This window comes from Megalopta genalis, chromosome 3 (genome assembly GCF_051020955.1).
Source record: "Megalopta genalis isolate 19385.01 chromosome 3, iyMegGena1_principal, whole genome shotgun sequence".
NCBI classification, from domain to species: Eukaryota; Metazoa; Arthropoda; class Insecta; order Hymenoptera; family Halictidae; genus Megalopta; species Megalopta genalis.
The window spans coordinates 33,869,428-33,889,325 of NC_135015.1; the positions used below are offsets into that span (position 1 = coordinate 33,869,428).

Sequence of the window (19,898 nt, forward strand, 5' to 3'; positions counted from 1 at the left end):
ATAAGAAATACTCAGATAACCATATCATGAACATCGTACGACGGCTCAAAACGTACATATAATCAGTATGTACATATGTACTATGCTACTACGTATTGTTTGTGATAAGATCCAATCAAATGATTGAGTATATGTATATGTAACATACGGTATTTACGAAGCTTACGAAGGTACGTACATTGAAATATCGCTATATGTAATTTTGTATCTGTTACTATATTTACTTATGATCTATTTGATTGACAAATATTTTATCGTTCTCTAGTTCGTGCTTGTTCTGACTCGTGCGCATATTGTTCAAAACCGAACAGTTGTTTTACAAAATAGTAAATAGCAATACAAATTCCATTTAAAAGAATTCTGTTACTTCGTTTCTGTTTTTAATTAGACTGTTGATCACTTGATGATAAAAAATTTGAAATTAGTAATATGTATAACTCGATTCAACTAATTTCATTCGATTCACTGAACTATCGAGAATCGAATCAGGCTGTTAATCGATCTACAGGATATCCCAAAAATGTCTCGTAATCCAGAAATGGAGGGTTTCTGAGATCATTTGAACGAACTTTTTCCTTAGGGAAAATGCAAACTGCAGTTTTTTTATGAGTTACTAACGGAAAACAGTAACCACTGAAAGGCGAGATCAGCTGGCGCGAGATGGCCGAGCCAATGAGCGGAACTGGATTTCGTGCGCTCGTTGGCTGTACCACCTCGCGCCAACCGAGCTTGTGTCTTATTGATCATTGTTTTTCGTTAATAATTCGTAAAAAAGCCGTGGATTGCATTTTCGCTAAGGAAAATTGAAATATTTCGACTCGAACAATTGTGTTCGATTCATCATAGCGTCGATTATCGAATCGAATGCAATAAAAATATGTATCGGTGAGGTATGACTGTATTTACAAGACGTGTTGTTAGCTTTTAAATTGATTTTCATACAGTGATGAAGTTTTAGTCAGTGATTAAATTTCCAATTTATGAAAAGTGATTAATAATTGTAATATTGCAATACGATACACTTTAAACAAACTACCTAGTTCCGGAAGGTGTAACTTTGCTATGAATTACATACAGGTTTTACTAGTTATCAATATTTGAAAATGAACAAGAAAAGCTAAATGTGGATATAAAAATATATATTATTTGAATATATTGTTGACTACTAAATATTCGTCAACAAATTCACAATGTCAGTTCACCGATTCAATGTATAAATTTTCTACTGTAAATAGACAGCAGTTGAACTATATTTATTTCATTAATTTGTTTTCCCATATAGAGATCTAACAGAAAAATGAAGAGAGATAATAGTCCTTTGGAAGGTGAGGATGATTACGAACCTTATGTACCAGTTAAGGAACGTAAAAAGCAGCGATTGGCCAAACTTGGCAAGCTCGGGCAGCTCAAAGATGAAGCTGCCGCTGGCATCATTGGGAAAAGTAGCAGTGAAAATGAGAAAGATGACGCGGATGATGATGATGGCCAAGTATGGGGGAGGAAGTCAAATATTTCTTTATTAGATCAACATACAGAGTTAAAGAAACTAGCAGAAGGTATATATTTATGACTATTTGCTAGAGAAATCGTGCTTAAATCTTAATTAATTAATGAAATATTTAGCCAAGAAAGAGAGTGCTATGGAGAAGCAGTTGAAAGAGGAAGAGAAGATCCTGGAAAGTGTAGCAGAAAATAAGGCTTTAATGGGTGTGGCTGAATTGGCAAAGGGCATTCAGTATGAAGATCCGATAAAAACCAGTTGGAGACCTCCGAGAGCAATACTGGCTCTTGGGGAATTGAGGCACGAAAGACTCAGAAGGAAGCTTAGAATTTTAGTGGAAGGAGATGATGTTCCACCACCCCTAAAAAGTTTCAAGGAGATGAAATTTCATAGAGGGATTCTGAATGGTTTAGAACAGAAGGGCATTGTTAAACCCACACCGATTCAAGTGCAAGGAATACCTACAGTGTTAGTTTATTCTCATCATGCATCAACATTTTTTTTTAATTAGATAGAATACTATCTTAATTTTATTTTTCCAATTTTATAGATTATCTGGTCGCGATATGATTGGTATTGCGTTCACTGGTAGTGGAAAAACCTTGGTATTCGTATTACCAATTATAATGTTCTGTTTGGAGCAGGAAGTAGCCATGCCGTTTATAAGAAATGAAGGGCCATATGGTGAATATTTTCATCTTGTTCACTGAATGAGATTTGACTGCGAGATGTAAAATTTATGTTCGTTTTTGTCTTACAGGTTTAATCATCTGTCCGTCGCGAGAATTAGCAAAACAAACCTATGATATTATTAGACACTATACAAATAGTTTACGCCAAGCTGGCTGCCCCGAAATTCGCAGCTGCTTAGCTATTGGCGGCGTGCCTGTATCAGAGTCCTTAGAAGTTATTAATAAGTATGTAAATTATCTTGAAATATTTTACCTATCGCTTTGCGCCTATATAATGCGACTCTCTTATTTGCAGAGGTGTACATATTATGGTAGCCACTCCTGGACGGTTAATGGACATGCTGGACAAGAAAATGGTGAAGTTGAGCGTGTGTCGTTACTTATGCATGGATGAAGCGGATCGCATGATCGATATGGGTTTTGAGGAGGACGTGCGAACGATTTTTTCATTCTTCAGGGTAATCATTTTGCAATGCGATGCTTGCAACATCTCCCTATGTCTATATGTTAACAATTGGTATACTTTTAGGGGCAAAGGCAAACGTTACTATTTTCCGCGACCATGCCAAAGAAGATCCAAAATTTCGCACGATCCGCTTTGGTGAAACCCGTTACTATCAACGTAGGTCGTGCTGGTGCAGCGTCAATGAACGTCATTCAGGAAGTGGAATATGTTAAACAAGAAGCTAAAATTGTGTACCTTTTGGAGTGCTTGCAAAAAACTCCACCACCGGTGTTAATATTTGCTGAAAAGAAACAAGATGTAGACGCTATTCACGAATATTTATTGTTGAAGGGTGTTGAAGCGGTGGCAATACACGGCGGAAAAGGTGTGGGGACTGTTTAATAATTCCTAAGTCTCGGTGGTCTGTGAATTTTGAAAGATTTTTAACTTTCGCCTCTTTCACAGATCAAGAAGAAAGATCACGGTCCGTGGAGGCTTTCCGCGGAGGTCGAAAAGACGTGCTGGTTGCAACGGACGTTGCATCCAAAGGTCTTGATTTCGCTGATGTGCAACACGTAATCAATTATGATATGCCTGACGACGTGGAAAATTATGGTACATTATTATACATACATGGGTATATGAAAGGAATAATAGTTAACCAAATGAATCTTATGTCATGTAAATTATAGTGCACAGAATTGGAAGAACTGGTCGTTCCGGGCGTACGGGTATAGCAACTACTTTCATAAATAAAGCGAATGATGAATCTGTGTTGTTGGATTTGAAACATTTGCTCATGGAGGCAAAGCAGAAGGTTCCACCTTTCCTGTTGGAGCTCTGTTCCGAGAACGAGAAGTACCTCAACTTGGGAGGTAAAATTCTTTGCGTTCAGTTATTTTTACACTTAATGAATAAATAATGAACTAATAAATTGTATTATGTTTTAGACGAACGTGGTTGCAGTTATTGCGGTGGTCTTGGGCACAGAATTACGGAGTGTCCGAAGCTGGAGGCAATTCAAAACAAACAGGCATCCAACATTGGACGCAGAGACTACTTGGCCAGCAACGCAGCCGACTATTAAACATATTATATATATGTTGTCTCTAGCTCTTTCTTTATGCAAATGTACACTGTTTAAACTCCATAAGATTTGTGACCGAAGTTCCCCAACTTAAAGAAAGGGCTAGAAAAATTTTGACAAATACATGTAAATAATTTCGTACTGTTTTTAAAATTTAACTTTTAAGCGAATAAAATGTAAATTGAGCTTTTCCAATTTCTGACTTTTCCAATGTTTTACAAGTGATGCGTTTATGTTTCCGGCATCGGTACACGTTTGATAGTAAAATAGGAAGGCTATTTCCCAGTAAAATTGCAAAATGCAGGTGATAGTAGACAACGAAGAGCAGGAAAAAATCCAACAACAGAAAGAGGAGGCGATGGAGCACCGTCGTAGATTATTGCTGAAGAAAAGTGATTTGAAGCATCGGTTGCGTCAACAGCACATCGATCGGAGGATTGCAACGGAAGCGGAAGAGCTACAACGTGTTAAAGAAGCATTTGACTTGAAGTTACGTCGAATGGAGCGAGATGAGAAACTTGCTAAAGAGTTAGCGCTTCGGAAACGTAAGTCGTAGACTAACAGGGGAATATCCTTAATAAAGTTGGATGATTTCAATTTATTATAAAAAAAATGTATCTGCCCATACAGACCATGAACAGCAAGAGTTTTTTCAGAAGTTAAAGGCAAGGAATACTTGCCCGATAGTTTCTGACCATATTATTCAAAATTTAGAAACAAAATTAAATGAAGAGAAGCAAAAGGATACAACGCGTTTAAATTTGCCCGATGCATGGTTGTTTGGCGGGGAGATGCCCTTAGAGGAGCTGCAGAAGAAGAAGTTGAGTTACAGAAGAGAGCTACAGAACCAGCAGACAGACAATTATCATAGGAAACGCGAATTGGAGGAAGAGAAGCATAGAGAACGCAAAATTCTAGAAGAAACTGACGAAACTTTGCGCAGAGAGGAATTAGAAGCGGAGAAGGTGAAAAAAGAGAAGGCTGCTTTGCTGCAGGCTGAGAAGGATGCTTTCCTGAAGGCTAGGCAGATCTGGAAGAACAAGCGGAGGGAGGTTCTGAAGCAGGAGCACGATGAAATTCAGAAGGTAATTAATGAAAAAGAGGCTCTGCAGAAGCGAGAAGCCGAGCAGAAGACTGACACGCAAGCAGGGAAGGACGCGATGGCGCAGAAGGTAGGGAAACAGATCCAGGATGCAGAATTTAAGAAACTGGAGCGCGAGAGAATCTGTCGAGATTTATACCTGGCTGAAAAAGAGAATAAACTAGCTAATGAGGTGATTAGGCTAGCACTGCAGAAGAAACACACGGCAAAGGAACTTATGCAGGATATGGTAAAATTTAAGAGTGTTCCAATCTATTGAGAGTTGTTCAGTCGGATATCTAACTGTAATTACAGATGAGACAACGGAGGTTCGCCGCTGAGAAAAAAGCAAAGGACGATGCGATCGATGCAGCTTTTGCAAGGTATCTGGCCGAGGAGCGGAAGAAACTTGAAACTGCGGAGAAGAAAAAGGAAGAAAAGCGTCGAGAAGAAGGTTTGCTTGATCTACAGTGTAGATTCTACGCTCTTGTTATCGCATGCAAACTGTGGAACAGCGTACTTAGAACATTCATCTTGCAGTGATGCAGTACGGAAACGAGCTAAGGGAGACCATAGCCAGGAATAGGGTGCAATTCGAGGAAGAAACTGCACGGAGGCGAATCAGAGTTGTGGCAGCGAGACAAGATTGCAAGGATAAACGCGGTGACAGCGAAGTTTGCGCTGCAGCGAAAGTAAAATGTCATTCGGACTCGGGTTTGAAGCATATGTAGGAATACACAGCCTATCTGAAAGATGCTCAGACTATTTCTACGTCTATTTATTGGTATACAGTTATATATAACGGTGCGCGAACGGCGTCGCCCTCGCGGCTTTCGTGGCTCTCGTTATTTGTACAAAGTCCGTGTAAAAATACAGCAGCCCCATCTTATATAAGATATAAGTACGTAATAAATAAACTGCGGGTGTTCATGCAAATCGACGCGTTAACCCGGGTTCGAATAAAACTTGTTTCTGTTAAAGCAACCGGCTTGCTTCATCCTTAGTCCGCTTGGCGACAAGAATGTAACTAAAGCTTAGCATTCAAGACGGAATTAATTATGTTGAAAGTACCGATTTGGAGCGATACAACGATATCAACGAGTTACATTTAATTTAGTTTTTATGAACAGTATAGATGCATAACACCCGCAGTCCAGTGATAAATTAACAGTCGCGCCTCGGGAGTGTTCAACTAGAGAAAAATCGGATTGGAACCGGTCGAATGTCTCCGTTCCGTCGATCGGATTTTTCTTGGCAGTAGGGGAAGCGTTCCCGGACGATCTTCCGCATTCTAATTTAGCTTCCGGGCCCAGGAACCCTCCCGAATCACAAGTACATCCCATTCACACTGGCTTCGCTAGCGGGGAACGGTTCGGAGCAGCGAAATAAACGAGCACCCGAGTGGTCGGAGGGATGATTATAAATGTACGAACGTTAGTCTTGTTTCCTCGGTCAACTGGCTAATCGCCATGGTCTCTCTCTCTCTTAATCAATCGGTCGCTAACCGAGGAAAATTCACGTCCGCGAAGAACTGATTCGCGTTGCAATTACTAAAATTAGTCTGTGGATTTTTATGCAAACGAAACTCCGTTTCCTTCATGAATTGTTCCAGCAAGTAACAAATATTACAGTGGCAGCTCTTTGCGCTCCGTTGGCTGTGCAAGTATTAATTCTTCTTCCGAGAATAGAATTGTTTGACACCATAATAGGGGACCGAACTGCCACCGATGGCATGAGAAAATCGTACGGAGCGCAAGGGGCTGAACTGCGTCGCGTTTTTGTTGCATAAAGATCCGCATCCCGATTATCACTGAGATCGTGGAAAAGAATGGTCTGATCGTTTCCTCATGGATCTCCTACACGATATACGATAAAAACGGATATGCTGGGGAGTCAAATATTATAATAATCTACACCTAACGCTGGGATCTGTATCCGTCTTCGGGCGGCTCTGGCCTATACAGCTGCCTGGCATAGCGAAACTAAATAATCGTCTACCTAACAGATCTCCCGGAGGGGGGGGGGTAACAATTGAACAACAAGGGTGTCAGGCGACATGGCCACTGGCATAGAACCGGCGAAGTCTCCCGGAATGTAACACAGATCGGTCTTAAAAGTAAAATCACATTTCCTTACGCAATCCATTCGCCTACGTTGACTCGCGCGTTAATTGCTTATCAACATCCTTTCTCTCTCTCGCTCTCTTTCAATTTATTCCTAAACATTTCCGAGAAAACAGAGGGGGTAGAAACGAACGGAACAAGACGTTCGCCCGTTCGAGAGAGTATATCTAAAACTAACTGCTTAGACGATATTAGGCCAATGGGTCAATTAAGTGGGTGGCCACGCGCGCGCGGCCGCTAGACGTGTATAGTAAACTCGTGTAACAATAAAATCACATATCCTTACGGCTTAAGTACACGCACACGCACGTATGTATAGACACAAGCGGACTCTGTTCCGACAGCCGGCTCTAATCGGTGATGAGCAAACGAGAGCAGGGTCTCGACGAGGACCGCGTGCATTTTACGCTCGTTCCGTAGCAACATTTGTTCGGGATCCTCGCGATTGTCGGAGAAACGGTCCGCCCACCCCCGTCTTCTAATCAACCGTTCGAGTGCCATGGTTTTTCTTAAAAAAAAAAGTATTAAATACATGACCCAAATCGTGGCTTTAACGCTTATTTGAAAAGTCCAATGCAGTAGAATTTAAGTCTCAGATTCAAGTTATTGAGCTCGGAATGTAACCAGCGGGGCACTCGACGGTTTTGCGGTCTCCCATAGGCAGTGTACAATTGTTTTGATATTTTTGAGGATGATGTACCACCAATGGGAGCATCTGTCGCTGTGCCTGCTTCTCCAAAACGTTTTCGATACCAGCGTTTCCCGCGAGCGATTCCGAAGCGAATCCTCCTGGAGTATCCCCTATTTTTGGAATCGCGAACGTCGCGGGACCGTGATCAAGGTGGGACAGAAGATCATCTCGGACGTGGGCCGGATAGATTCGGAATGGCTGTGAGTATTTTGTCTACGACGGGGATTCCCGAAGCGATCTGCGACAGAGAGGAACTTAAAACTCGCGGACTGCGGCTCTGGAGTTTATATTTAAAGCGGCGGGGAATGTCTCGCGGACGAAAGAATAATCGTTTCGGAGTATCGACTAATAGCACCGCGATTAGTGTCTAGCTAATTGATCTACACACGATATCCGACGGGGCAAATGAAACTCACGGAAAGCTAGTAGAGCGTGTCGTTCGTCGATCTCGTATTTTTTATACAGTCTCAAAAATATAAATAGCTCGACGAGCTTCCGTTGTCGTCATCGTCGACATCATCGTCATCATCGTCATCATCATCATCATCATCATCATCATCATCATCATCATCGTCATCATCATCATCATCATCGTCATTATCGTCATCTTCATCTTCATCTTCATCATCATCACTTATGCACTGGAAATGCAAATGATCCGGCAAGGTTTACACCGCAATGTTAGGAGTTGCCGGCCAAATAGGAACCATGAGAATAGTACGTTAGATCAACAGCAAGCGCAGGCAATCCGGCGTACTTGGACGCATCGATGCAGCGGTGTAACCACCCAGCAGGACCATAAACAGAGGTTTACTGAGAATCAGAGGAAGAAACAAATTCATTTTGTGAACTAACGAATCGATCGGTAAAACTTTCTATTCCATTAAGAAAAGTAGAGTCGGATTATGGTCCATCTTGCTATCATTGCTTCCAAGTGTACAGACACACATTCGAGAACCTCTGCCTGCGGACATCCTGTCTCTCTGACAACTATAGTCGCCAGGAAAGCAAAGTATTCTCCTCTCCGACTGCGAGATCCCTTTCATCCGAGTTTCGATGAGCGGTGTACGATAATAGGCACGATACAGCGATAGTTTACAAGTGTCTTTTGTAGTCCTGAAAATACGACGGTATATCGCGCTAGAATAGAGTTTCCTCCATAACGTCGCGCTTCATGATCGACAGAAACGATATCCGTGCCCGATAGGAAAACGCGACGCTATGTATGAAACACTGTGATTCCTTTCTCGTATGGATCTTAGACTAACAGAGTGTTCCAGAATATACGACGCGAACCAAGAGCAAAATTCTGAATAAAATTGATACGTTTTCTAGAAGAATCGAGAGATCGAGTATTACATAAAGGTCGTTCATGCTGGAACACTCTGTAAAAAATCTAACGCGTACGTCGGCTTATCCTCGCGCGACAGGCGGCGCGCGTAGAGTAATCTTTCGTTTTAAAAGTTGAATTTGGCCCCTTTTCTTTGGAAGAAGAAAACTTGGCTTGGGTCTCGTGTGAAACTAGCACTGGCGCGCGGTGTTACGAGGTGCATTCTTCCATAAAAAAACGCGTACTATGTCCTACGGTACCATCATTTCATCCACACCCACCACGCTAGCGTACGTACGCGTACATTATACCCTAGGAAGACGTGAAGAAGAGCGAAAGCGTACGCAATACGTGTAAATACGCGCGGCTGCGTTTCGCGTTACACATACCCGTAGAAAAATAAATTCCAGCACGGTAGAACTGAAGAAGCTCGTTTCGGGGCTTTCGCGTCTCTCGTCCTAGTCGTCGGAATAAAAACGTGCGGCAGCCACGCACCGGATTAACTAACAGCCACGGCTACCCGTCGTTAGCGTCGCACGCTCAGCCTCTTCTAAATAGAGTGTACCGGTTCGCAGCGACGGAAACGAGGAAGAACCGTGCATCGGAAACGAGCCGTGCTTTTCTCCGCTGCTTGATCTCACCGACAACGAACGTCTTAAATTGCATTTTGATTTTTTTTTGTATGTGTTGTCCCTCGCACGCCTGTTGTCAGCGAGACCGAGACGACGAAACTACAAGATGGCTATGCGGAACGATCGCTGGTGTTCCCTCGCGACCTCGTCGGACGGGATTCCACGGAACAGTATCGTGTCGCGACGGTGTCACGTGTCCGAGAAGAGAAACTCGCTCTCGGACAGCAGCACCTCCAGGTCCGAAGGAACAGTGTGCAGGTCAGAATTGGCCGGCTCAGGTAAATCACCCGCACCGTTTCCGATTCCTGTAGGCGCTATTTGTCTGGCCCTGCCGATCTTGACCCTGTCCTTCTTCTTGGCCGTCCTGAGCAGCACCCCGGCCCTCGGCAGCTTCGATCTGCCGTTTGCGTGGCTCGCGTTCGCCGGCTGGGCAGGCACTTGAGCTACCTTGTCTGACTTCTTCAGCTTCACGCTGAACCTGAACGGCGGTTTGTACACCACCTGCAGCTTTGCCCTTTCCTTCCTGGCCGCGTTTCCAGGCGACGGCTTAGGCTCTCTGGTCTCTGCGGGTCTTCGCGAGACGTTCACCTGTCTAGTGGCTGGTAGTCTAATTCCTGCGCTGGTCAAGCCCACCGGAGTCGACTTGCTCTTCGGCAGACCTGTCCCAGTTGTTCGAATCGTCTCGGGTCGGCACTGGGACGAGGCAAGCAACCAGGATCTAACCTTGCTCTTCGGGTCTGCGTTCGGCTCCGGCTCCTTCTCCGCTTGGATTGCGGAATAGTCGATCACCTCCTTCTTGTGCTGCTTCTTCCGCTTCCTCTTGTCGCTCTCGGAGTTGCTAGCCACCGTGTTGCTCGAGGTCTGCTTCTCCTTAGCTGGGAATGTCTTTTTCCGCTTGTTCTCTGGAACCACGGCTGCCGTCGCTTCCGCCGATCTCTTCCTCGCGAAGTCCTCGGCTGAATTCGCCGGTGCTCTTTTCGGTGGAGCCTGTGGCGGCTGTTTCTTCTTCTTGGATGCATCCTGCAAAGTGTTATCGTTATGAATCGATAATTATCAATTCTGGAGGTTTCAGAAAATTGTTAGACGATTTCGTTCTTACCTTGCCGGTCTTATCGGCGTTACCGTGCGCTGCGTCCTTATGCTTCCGGTGCCTCCTCTTTTCTCTGACCTTCCTGCTCAGCGGAAGCTTTGCTCTCACAGCCGGGGGATGCACTGTCACCCCCTCTGTCCCCTCCGGAGGCAGACGAACCGTTTCCGTCGTCGAGCTGTGTATGATTGTGACTGACTTGAGCTTGAGGTCTGGCCGCTTGCCCAGCACCCTCATGCTCGCAACCTGCGGTATACGAAAGTCTTGTGAAAGTCTGCTCACAAGAGCTTTGCAAGCACTACCAATGGTAGTCTACCATCGTGGGCGTTAACTTGTGACAATGTTAGCAGCAAGATGACGGACCCAATAGGTTCTACATATTCTCGAGATCTGTTCTGGTACTGCGAATGATCGTCAAACAGCTTATAATGGTCGGGAGACGAGAGTTAGCGATTCTAGAAACTATGAACTAGCGATTGCCCTCAGACTATAAACGTTCAGCGAATTTCAATAAAATGTTAAGTTACTGCGACTCTGTGGGATTATTCGCAACGATCGCATAAACGTCGCAAGTCTGATCATCATCAGGATACGAGAGACCGTACGCTTCAGTCTCGCAAAACTTACACTTCTCGTGTCTCCTTGGTCGTTTCTGTCGTAAAAATGATTTTGACACTGTAATACTTTCGACTACCTTTCACGAACGTTAGGTCTATATAGAACAAAGAGACCAAGCTCCAGACAAAGACACCTACCAATAAAGATATCGCAGCGAGGATGATGAAAGCAGCCGCATACCAATGGTCGATTATCCACCGACGGAAGGTCGCCAGATTCTCGTCGGAAAGTAAAAACTTCCTCAGAGTAGCCAATGGACCACTGGGATCCACCTGCAAAGAAACGACGTGTTAAAACAAAAATGGCGGAGACGGACAGTTGAAATATAACGATACCCCACCTCTCGACACTTTTGAAACACGTCGCAGTAACCATTGTAGTCGTTACACGGTGTCCCTGGTTTCGAGAACATATCCGGGATGTCGTAAGGCGGAGAGTTCCAGTCGAAGGACGACCTACGGACGAGGAAATCGGGTTTAATACAATTCACCTGGTATAATGGTGTGGGTCGTTCTTAATTTAGTGGGTCGTTTAGTGGGTCGTTCGATAATTCTAGTCGGGCACGTTTAAACAACGCGGTAAGACGTTTAGTTCGCGCCGAACGGCCCCTTGAAATGCTACCACGCGTGATCAAACGCAAGGAGGATTGCCAACGCACAGACAAGGCTGATTCTCTCCAGGAAGTCGGCAGCAAAGTTCGCAGGCCTTGGTGGACGGGTCGTTGGGGCCGGGAATGCACTGGCAAGACTCCAAGCCGTACGCGAGGCATATACTGCCGGTACATTCCTGCGAGAGGAAGAGATAAACAATATCTGTCCAAGGGAAATGTTGCAGTTGGAAGAGAAGGTACCGACACAGGTACAGATAAAGCTACACACGCTTACCCCCATAAAGCATACGAATTCACGATTGCAGATCGTCTTGTTGGGCTTGTTGATGGAAGGGGGACAGTGGGGTGTGCGGCCGTCGCAGAAGCTCGTGTCCCGGCATCCATTGTCGTCCCTGCATTTGTCTCCGAACCGTAAATCGCACTCGGCGGTGCAGCACGGACCCTGTTCGACGATTACACGCGATTTAAGCACCGGAAAACGTACAGCTATTTTCTCGACAAGTTCCGCAAGTCCTACGTACCTGACTGGGACTGCAAACGGAGCCTGCCCTGAGGGTGCACGGGGTTTCGCCCCTTGGCGGGTACCGACGCTGAGGGAAGCAACACGAGTCCCTGCAATCCTCCTCCCAGCCGCAATCGCATCCCTCGCCCTCCTCCACCACACCGTTCCCGCATAACGACACTTGTGGTTCTGGAAACACGTCGATTCGTCAGTCGGGTCCGCACACGGATTGGACAAGTATTATAGTTTTCCCTCGTACTAGATTCGATACAAGAACACGCGGAAGAGCAACTCGAACGTTGCCTTTAGATGCGCCCGTCGCAGGATTATTTTGCCCGCAGCTCCAGTTTCATTAGGATCGATCGCCGGCTGTCAATAGCCGCTTCTCTTAATTGTTTTCGCGCGATTAATGAAATCGTGACTGGTGGCCCGGCCATTTAAAAATAACGACGAAGAGGGGTGTAGACCGCTACTGACCAGTGAAGCAGCCCTTCGGCGAGCGAGCCTTGCTATTCAGAACCGGGTTGATGGCAGTCAAGCTGCACGGGCTGAAACGATTATTGTTACGCTTGTCGCCGCTGGTCGCGCGGGCGAACATAATGAAGTTTCCGTCCTCCCCGCCCGGCGCGCATTCTGCCGGATCGTGCTGGAACAAAGTAAAGTGCCACTTCGTATATCGACAGTCGTCCCCATCGAGCTAGATAGCTGTTTTTCCGGCCGCGGCTCGAAAAACCAGCCCGGACACCTGTCCACCCGCTCTCCGTCACGTTTCACCGGCTTCCGCCGGCCGCTCCGGAAGCTAGGCAAAACTCGTTCGCGCGTGCGGCTAGCGGTGTTCCAGGGGCTACTCACCGGCGAGCCGAAGTTATGACCGATCTCGTGGGCCAGAGTGACGTGAGAAACTGCGGGCGACACGTGCTTCCCGTAATTCATCAGAGTCACTATCCCGGTGTTCAGAGACTTCATGCTCCCCCGATAGTACTGCAAAGTTTTGGCATACATTTAGGCGAAAGGCTCATCCTTAATTCCGAACCCTTAGCTACGCCGAACGTCTGCGGGCCAGCGACCAACATTTTATTGCAAGTGGGACGTACGTGCGAGCACGCGCGGAATCGTAAAATGCCGAGGACACAACAAAACCGGTGGTAGATTCTACGTTACAAAATCGACGGAAAAATTAGTTTGCATACAGGACTGCCGCTGCTGCCAGACACGCGCGTGAAAGAGAAACCGAAAGGAAAGATAAAAGGAAGCCGCCGTGGATCGTGTTTCGCGGCAACTTTCCGAGGAAAGTGGATTCTTCACGCGGCTCGGCGGTCGTTTTACGGTTCCTGCTGGCCCGCCGAAGCACCGGCGACCACGTCCACCGGTCCGCAGTCTGAAATTCCGCGAGTTTTTAGCGTAACTTACGCCATGCTTCTCGCACACTCCGCCCGCGTTCGTAAGATCGCCGGTCCAGGCGAGCCCGAGCGTGCCCTGCTCGAAGGTCCTGTAGGTGAACATGTAAGCCAGACAGAACGCGTCATAATCCTCCTCTGCAAACAGACCAGGAAGGAAGTTCTCGGTTAAATTGATCGGGCGAGCGGGTTCCTCGATTTTTCTTCGAGGAAACCGGAGGATATGAGAACGGTCGAGTTACTGTGGGGGGAGGGGGGGGGGGATCTATTTACCGGCGAAGCGCTCCAGATACTTTTCCACGCCGTAGTTGCCGGGGAATCGATAATTGGGATCCTTGAGCGCGTTCTCGTTGTGAACTTTCACACGCTTGATCATGAAGTTGATGTTGTCGGGCCGGCCGTCCTGATTGAAATCTGCGAACAATAAAGAATCCGATTTCACCGGATCCCGCTATCCTCTTCTATCCGCTGTCTAACCGACTCTTAATAACCGGCCGGGATCGGGCTTTAAGCCCCGGGACGCGCCCGGAGGGCTCGGGAGTGTTGACTAACTTCGGTAAATCCCATTTCAAATAGGATCATTAAGCGTGTTCGGGGACGTTCGCCGAACTGTTCCTCTACTCGCCGGGCGAGAATCGTTGGCGACGGCGTTGTTTTTGCCCGGACACAGAGAAATCGTGGCTTCTCGATCGTGGCCCGGTGAAAGACGAATAAATAAGGCGCGAGCCGCGCGAAAAACGGTACCGGTGTGCCTGTAGATGGAGTTGACCCTCTGCACGTGTCTGGTCATCACCTCGATGCACGCCTCCTCGGTGCCGTAACGCGCGAAGAACTGATGGTCGGCTTGCAGGTAGATCATGCAGGTAGTCTTCCGCGGATCGATGGTGGCTCGTTTGTACAAATGTCTCGGGATACGATCTTCGCCGCCGCCGCCGCCGCCGCCGGTTCTGTAACCAAAGTCGGAAGCCATTTGTAAATTTCTTTGAACCACCCCGTCCTCCGCGGCCCCGGCGCGGGCTCGCCTCTCCGCTTCGGATAAAAAGCTTATTCCGGTACGGCAGCACGCCCGAGAAACTTTCGTCTCGCGATTTTTACGATTCGGTGAAACGAGAAACGACCCCGGAGCCTAGGCTAAAACCCGGTCGGTCGGGTTCGACGGCGGGGTCTCCCCAGGATCTCTCTCCTCGTGATTTCGGCGCGCCGGCTCTTTCTCGCAGGAACTCACGTTTCGGTACGTGCCACGGCGTTATCCTTCTCCTCCGACGTTAAAACCCGTGCGCTGTTCTCCCTCGAGTAGAGAGCCACGTTCTCGCCGAGCAAAGGTTCGTAAAACGTCCGGGAGTCGTTCCCGTGGCCGTGCCGCCGCCGCTGCTGCTCCTCCTCCTCCCTGGAAAAACATATAAAATCGTGTTCAGAACGGGGAACGGACAAGGTGTCGCACCGCGCCGGGCCCGACCGCACGGATCCATGGAAAACCGTGCGGAATTCTTGCGGGACCAGCCGTAAGCGCGATCGGAATGCTCGATAGATTCCTACGGATACACGCGGCGCCGTAATCGACGCGAGGAAATTAACACCGGGACGATCTGACGCAATCCCCGCGTAATACAACGGTGCTGCAATTAGCCGGCCCGATACTGGGTCGCGTTTTCTTACGCGACACGCTCGCGACGTCCGAGCACCGCGCGGGCTCGAAGCTGTTGTGACATCGGTTTCGCTTCTTGAAACGGTTTCGGAGAACCGAAAAAGTCTCGCTAATGTCGCAACCAGACCGCCGATCTTTATGCGACGCAAAGATTTTCCCACATCGATTGCAAGGTGCACTTGTATATCTATTATTTGATCGCATAATATATATGTATATTACATAACATAGTGTATATTATATACGTATATTACATTATATGTATATTATTGTATAGTATAGTATAGTATTATATACTATAATATAATATAATATGTAATATGACATAGTGTATATTATATACGTATATTACATTATATGTGTATATTATTGTATAGTATAGTATAGTATAATATTATATAATATAATATAATATAATATGTAATATAACATAGTGTATATTATATAGTATATATATGTATAATGTGAGCATAATTCGCTCGTTCAATAGTTCAATAATTTTAGCACGCTGAAATCAGTGCACAGATATTCTTGGTCTCACTGGATCTTCTCGCTGCCTTAAATTTCGTCCAGCCATTTTTGCCATAAGTGCATAAAATCCGCAGTCCAGTTACAACTTTTGATATCGTATCGCTGTACATTTAAGATTTAGGGGGAGTGGGGGGGGGGGCGTGGTTGCATGGACTGTCCAACATGAAAGATACGTTGGAAGAATACGACACAACAAGATATGATTTACAAGATATGCCTTCCAAGACATTCGAAGAATATATCTGACGCGTTCTGTTACAATGGTTCGCGGGAAGGAACGCCGTAGACCGAGCTCGAAGACGAGAGAAATTGAATCTCGCTCGCTGAATAAAATACGTCGAACGATATATCTAGGGGGTAAAATCTAGGGGGGCGCGGTTTCGACGGCCGCGCTGAAAACGAAAGCGGAAGAAGTTTTATGGAAAACGGTGAGTGGCGAAGAGTCGAAACCGCGAAAATGCTGGAGAAAACGGATAACGCGCGAGAGCCATGATATAAAAACTGCGGCGACCGCGTGAGAACCGAACACGTACATATTTTGGTTAACGTATCGAGCGTCCGCGAGGAATTTCCAGGCCGAGAGATTCTGCGAGCGGGTCGAGAACCCCGGTTATCGAACTGTTCGCGGATACGTCGCGTCCGAACAGGATCCAAGAAGCGGCGGACGCCGTCGATTCGTATAATCGTTGGAGCAGACTCTCCGGAGGTGTTCGGGTCGACGATTGCAGAGCGACAAACAGGTGCGCCAACAATAGAAGAAAGCCTGGAGGCGAGCCCGATCTCCGTGTGTACATACAACAGAGAACGGCGAGGTGACAGCCGACGGTCTGCGCGCTCGGTGTTAATTTAATTGCCGGCGATTCGTCTGGGAATGTTTGAGGATCCGCGGTTGAAACCTTGTTACAGCCCTCGGCGCGGTTCTAACGCGCTTAACGCACGTCTACGAGCATAACGCGTCCCGAGGAATCGGTAACGAAATTAGCGCCGAAGGAGCGCCTCTGTGCTCCGCGCTGATAAACCTCAGACGATGCAGACGTTTAACCCACGATCGTGTCTCTCCCTTTCCACCCCCCTTCTCTCTCTCTCTCTCTCTCTCTCTCTCTCTCGGTCTCGTTCGCTAGCTCTCGTTATATCCATTTTCATCCTCGGTTAACGTAACGCGATTTACCCCGGATGTTTTAGAGCTGTTACCTTGTTACGTTAATGAGCGCGCCTATAACGAGACCTGGAAAATCCACGCCTCGTTCGGAGACACTCTCCGGCACTAACTAGGATTTTCCCGGGGAGAAGATCCGCGCCCCCGTCACTGTACCAACGCCTGGTATTGTTGTACAATTCTAGCCGCGAGCACGCCGGTTTGCGGCGCCGAGGGGCAAGGGTGCGCGCGGCTCCGTTACGAGACACTTCGGTGCACGAGGGTTGCCTAAACTAGGGGGATCGTGGTCCCTTGCTCGCGAACAACCACGGCCCCGTTTCCTTTTTCTCTCGTCTTCGAATGCTCGATTATGGAAATGCCAAGCTCGAGTTCGGAATACAAGGCGAACGCACAACGGAAAATCTCCGTGCATTAAACTTTCGACAAAATATCGACGTTTAATAACCGAATCCGCCGTCGAGACGGTCGAGCGATCGGTTCGACAATGCTCGTTCTAGGATTGTTGAGATTTTAAAGGTACTTCTTTGGCGGAATTCGTTCGAACAAATTGCACGCGCGCGGGATACAAGATAGTTGTACTGTTCGTAACAGGAGAGCAATCAATGAGTCATCTAATTCCCTCGACTAATTGGATAAGCGGACGTCCAATGGTTATATTTAGACGCGTGATCGTGCACGCCGGCCAGGAATTTTTCTGACGACCTTTCCAAGGAATCCTGAAGATTCCCGTGATGCAGGTGATGACTCGCGCAAGACAGGGACCGCCTCGGCGGCAACACGTCCGAGGAACGATAAGCTATGCTGTGATAGGACGGTGACGTGTCCATATCTTTATTCAAGTATCTGCTGGTAGGCTCGATGTAATATTCCTCGAATCCGGTGATGATGCAGCCGTCGAACAAGCCGTCCTCCGTCACGATGCCCTGCACCATGGCGTTCTCGTGCTCTGAAACAATAAAGTTCCCATAAGCTGAGTGAGCGGACCGCATTAAACCAAGGTTCGTTGAAAATGCAGCATTTCCTTCGACCGAAGAGCAAAAGTCTATGCAACAATTTCTCCCGGAAATGTCTAATTTGCTGCGAATTTCCCTGGGATAGTCCGACGCCTATGTAATTTATAGCGTGCGCCAGGTAAGAAAAACCGTACAAGGTACGCGGTGGGTACAGTAATTTCTCCTTGATTCCTCATAAAATTGAGCATAAAAATGGACGATTTGGGAAGAGGAGACACGATCATTCGAGCCTTGTCTTCTTTTTGTAATTGTTGCTAATCGGTAACTATAAAAATAAGCCGCGATAATCGTATCTCCTCTTCCCAAATTGTCCAATCTGAACGGGAATTAGGGAGAAATTACTGTACTAGGTGCGTGACCGTCGAATCGTGCCACGTGGCCGCCGAATTGCCGTCGAATCGTGGCAAAAAATTAGAAACAAAAGAGTTAAATCATCCTTCTTATTCTCGAAGAATCGCGACTCGGAATACTCGGATCTGCCGGTTTCAATTGCGACGTCCGTACATTTCTGGGAACAAACTGCAGTATATCGCGCAGCCGGGTTCAATTCGGCGAACGTGTCGAGATATTTCTCGGGAAGAGATAGCGGAAGAGCGACGGAAGGAGGCGAATGGTTATGCCGATGGAGTGCTTACAATTATCACGATCGCTTCGATCCTGGAAAGAGATACGAGGCGCCGCCGCCCGGAGAAAATCCGTAGGTGCAGAGTCGTTGGCGTGCAAATCTACGAAATCGGGGGTGAAGAGGGGGATGAAGGTAGGTCCACATGGTCCGAAAGTTTCCGGGAGCGGACCCGTACACGCGACGATGGGTTTGCCGCTTAGCCGGCGATCGAGGGAATTTATCTGCCGATAGATCGACGTTCCTTCCGCCGGCCCGGAACGAATTGGCCGTGGCGTTGGCTCCCGTTATCGACGTAATATCGTTTCGTTCGACGGGAAATAACGCGTGGCAGCTCGCGCCGAGGATAATCATCGCGCCCGGGAATCCGTTCTTCTCCGGAGCTCGGAATATTTCTCGATCGGCGGCGCATCGTCGAAAAAACATCGAACGTCGGAACCGCATTTCTCCGCGACTGCACGAGATATTTGAACAAACTACGAGGCGTGTCCGGGATGTATGCTCCGATTGATATCGTCGAAAAAATATGTGCTTCCTTTCACGATGTATTTTCATGCGAATTTCATGATACGGTAAACTCTTCCTAATCGGCGCTCAGGTTGTGTCGAGACGATCGATGCGATTCGATCGATCGCTCGATACGATTGTTTGAGCCTTGAGCCTTGAGCCACTATATATATATATATTATAGAGTTATATTATAGTGATCAAGGCTCAAACAATCGTATCGAGCGATATATATAACTATATAATATATACATATATATATATATATATATATATATATATATATATATATATATTATATAGTTATATTATAGTTATATATATAATATATCACTATAAACTTTAACTATAAAAAGGAGTCGCGAGGATCGAATGATCGTATCTCCTCTTCCCAAACTGTCCATTTTTCTGTAGAACCTGATCGTCAATTAGGGAGAATTTACCGTACACGCGCATTATAAACCATTTCTCTACATAATTTCCACCGAGGCATTCGTCGAAACGTGACACAATTTTTTTTAATTTTCTCGTGTGTAGAACGGCCGATCTTCTTTGACATAATTTTCTGAACATCGATCCGGAACATTCTGACGGGGAAGGGTTCGTTTCTCGCTGGATATACGTTCGA

The 19,898-nt window shown here is 46.6% G+C and overlaps 3 protein-coding genes across 8 annotated transcripts in view; 2 read left to right on the forward strand and 1 right to left on the reverse strand.

The window, feature by feature from the left end:
• The first annotated feature begins 41 nt into the window (after positions 1 to 41).
• abs (ATP-dependent RNA helicase abstrakt) lies at positions 42 to 3,920 on the forward strand. Of its 5 annotated transcripts, none has more exons than XM_033475139.2 (10): positions 42 to 170; positions 1,283 to 1,556; positions 1,624 to 1,969; positions 2,052 to 2,185; positions 2,262 to 2,418; positions 2,489 to 2,651; positions 2,723 to 3,023; positions 3,104 to 3,253; positions 3,331 to 3,513; positions 3,589 to 3,920. In XM_033475139.2, the coding sequence occupies exons 2-10, from the start codon at positions 1,298 to 1,300 to the stop codon at positions 3,723 to 3,725; spliced, it is 1,830 nt and encodes a 609-aa protein (XP_033331030.1). In that variant the 5' UTR covers positions 42 to 170; positions 1,283 to 1,297; the 3' UTR covers positions 3,726 to 3,920. The 5 variants fall into 5 exon arrangements, with proteins under 5 accessions (XP_033331030.1, XP_033331028.1, XP_033331026.1 ...); XM_033475137.2 differs by lacking the exon at positions 42 to 170 and adding an exon at positions 720 to 885; XM_033475135.2 differs by lacking the exon at positions 42 to 170 and adding an exon at positions 725 to 890.
• Positions 3,921 to 4,039: 119 nt separating this feature from the next.
• On the forward strand, positions 4,040 to 5,571 carry LOC117223033 (uncharacterized). Its single transcript, XM_076520685.1, has 3 exons — positions 4,040 to 5,056; positions 5,122 to 5,260; positions 5,347 to 5,571. The coding sequence occupies exons 1-3, from the start codon at positions 4,313 to 4,315 to the stop codon at positions 5,535 to 5,537; spliced, it is 1,074 nt and encodes a 357-aa protein (XP_076376800.1). The 5' UTR covers positions 4,040 to 4,312; the 3' UTR covers positions 5,538 to 5,571.
• Positions 5,569 to 19,898, reverse strand: part of LOC117223028 (disintegrin and metalloproteinase domain-containing protein 10) — a 77,898-nt gene continuing 63,568 nt past the window's right edge. Inside the window, exons 5-19 of one of the 2 annotated variants that reach the window (XM_033475132.2) lie at positions 17,831 to 18,074; positions 15,022 to 15,183; positions 14,541 to 14,743; positions 14,070 to 14,210; positions 13,810 to 13,934; positions 13,252 to 13,380; positions 12,877 to 13,045; positions 12,419 to 12,588; positions 12,172 to 12,339; positions 11,946 to 12,073; positions 11,628 to 11,742; positions 11,425 to 11,559; positions 11,297 to 11,321; positions 10,682 to 10,915; positions 10,464 to 10,602 (exon numbers count right to left, since the gene is read on the reverse strand). In XM_033475132.2, the coding sequence (XP_033331023.2) occupies positions 10,719 to 10,915; positions 11,297 to 11,321; positions 11,425 to 11,559; positions 11,628 to 11,742; positions 11,946 to 12,073; positions 12,172 to 12,339; positions 12,419 to 12,588; positions 12,877 to 13,045; positions 13,252 to 13,380; positions 13,810 to 13,934; positions 14,070 to 14,210; positions 14,541 to 14,743; positions 15,022 to 15,183; positions 17,831 to 18,074 (2,111 nt within the window). In that variant the 3' untranslated portion in view covers positions 10,464 to 10,602; positions 10,682 to 10,718. Of the gene's footprint in view, positions 10,603 to 10,681; positions 10,916 to 11,296; positions 11,322 to 11,424; positions 11,560 to 11,627; positions 11,743 to 11,945; positions 12,074 to 12,171; positions 12,340 to 12,418; positions 12,589 to 12,876; positions 13,046 to 13,251; positions 13,381 to 13,809; positions 13,935 to 14,069; positions 14,211 to 14,540; positions 14,744 to 15,021; positions 15,184 to 17,830; positions 18,075 to 19,898 lie in introns of both variants that reach the window. The other variant, XM_033475131.2, reaches the window with a different exon arrangement.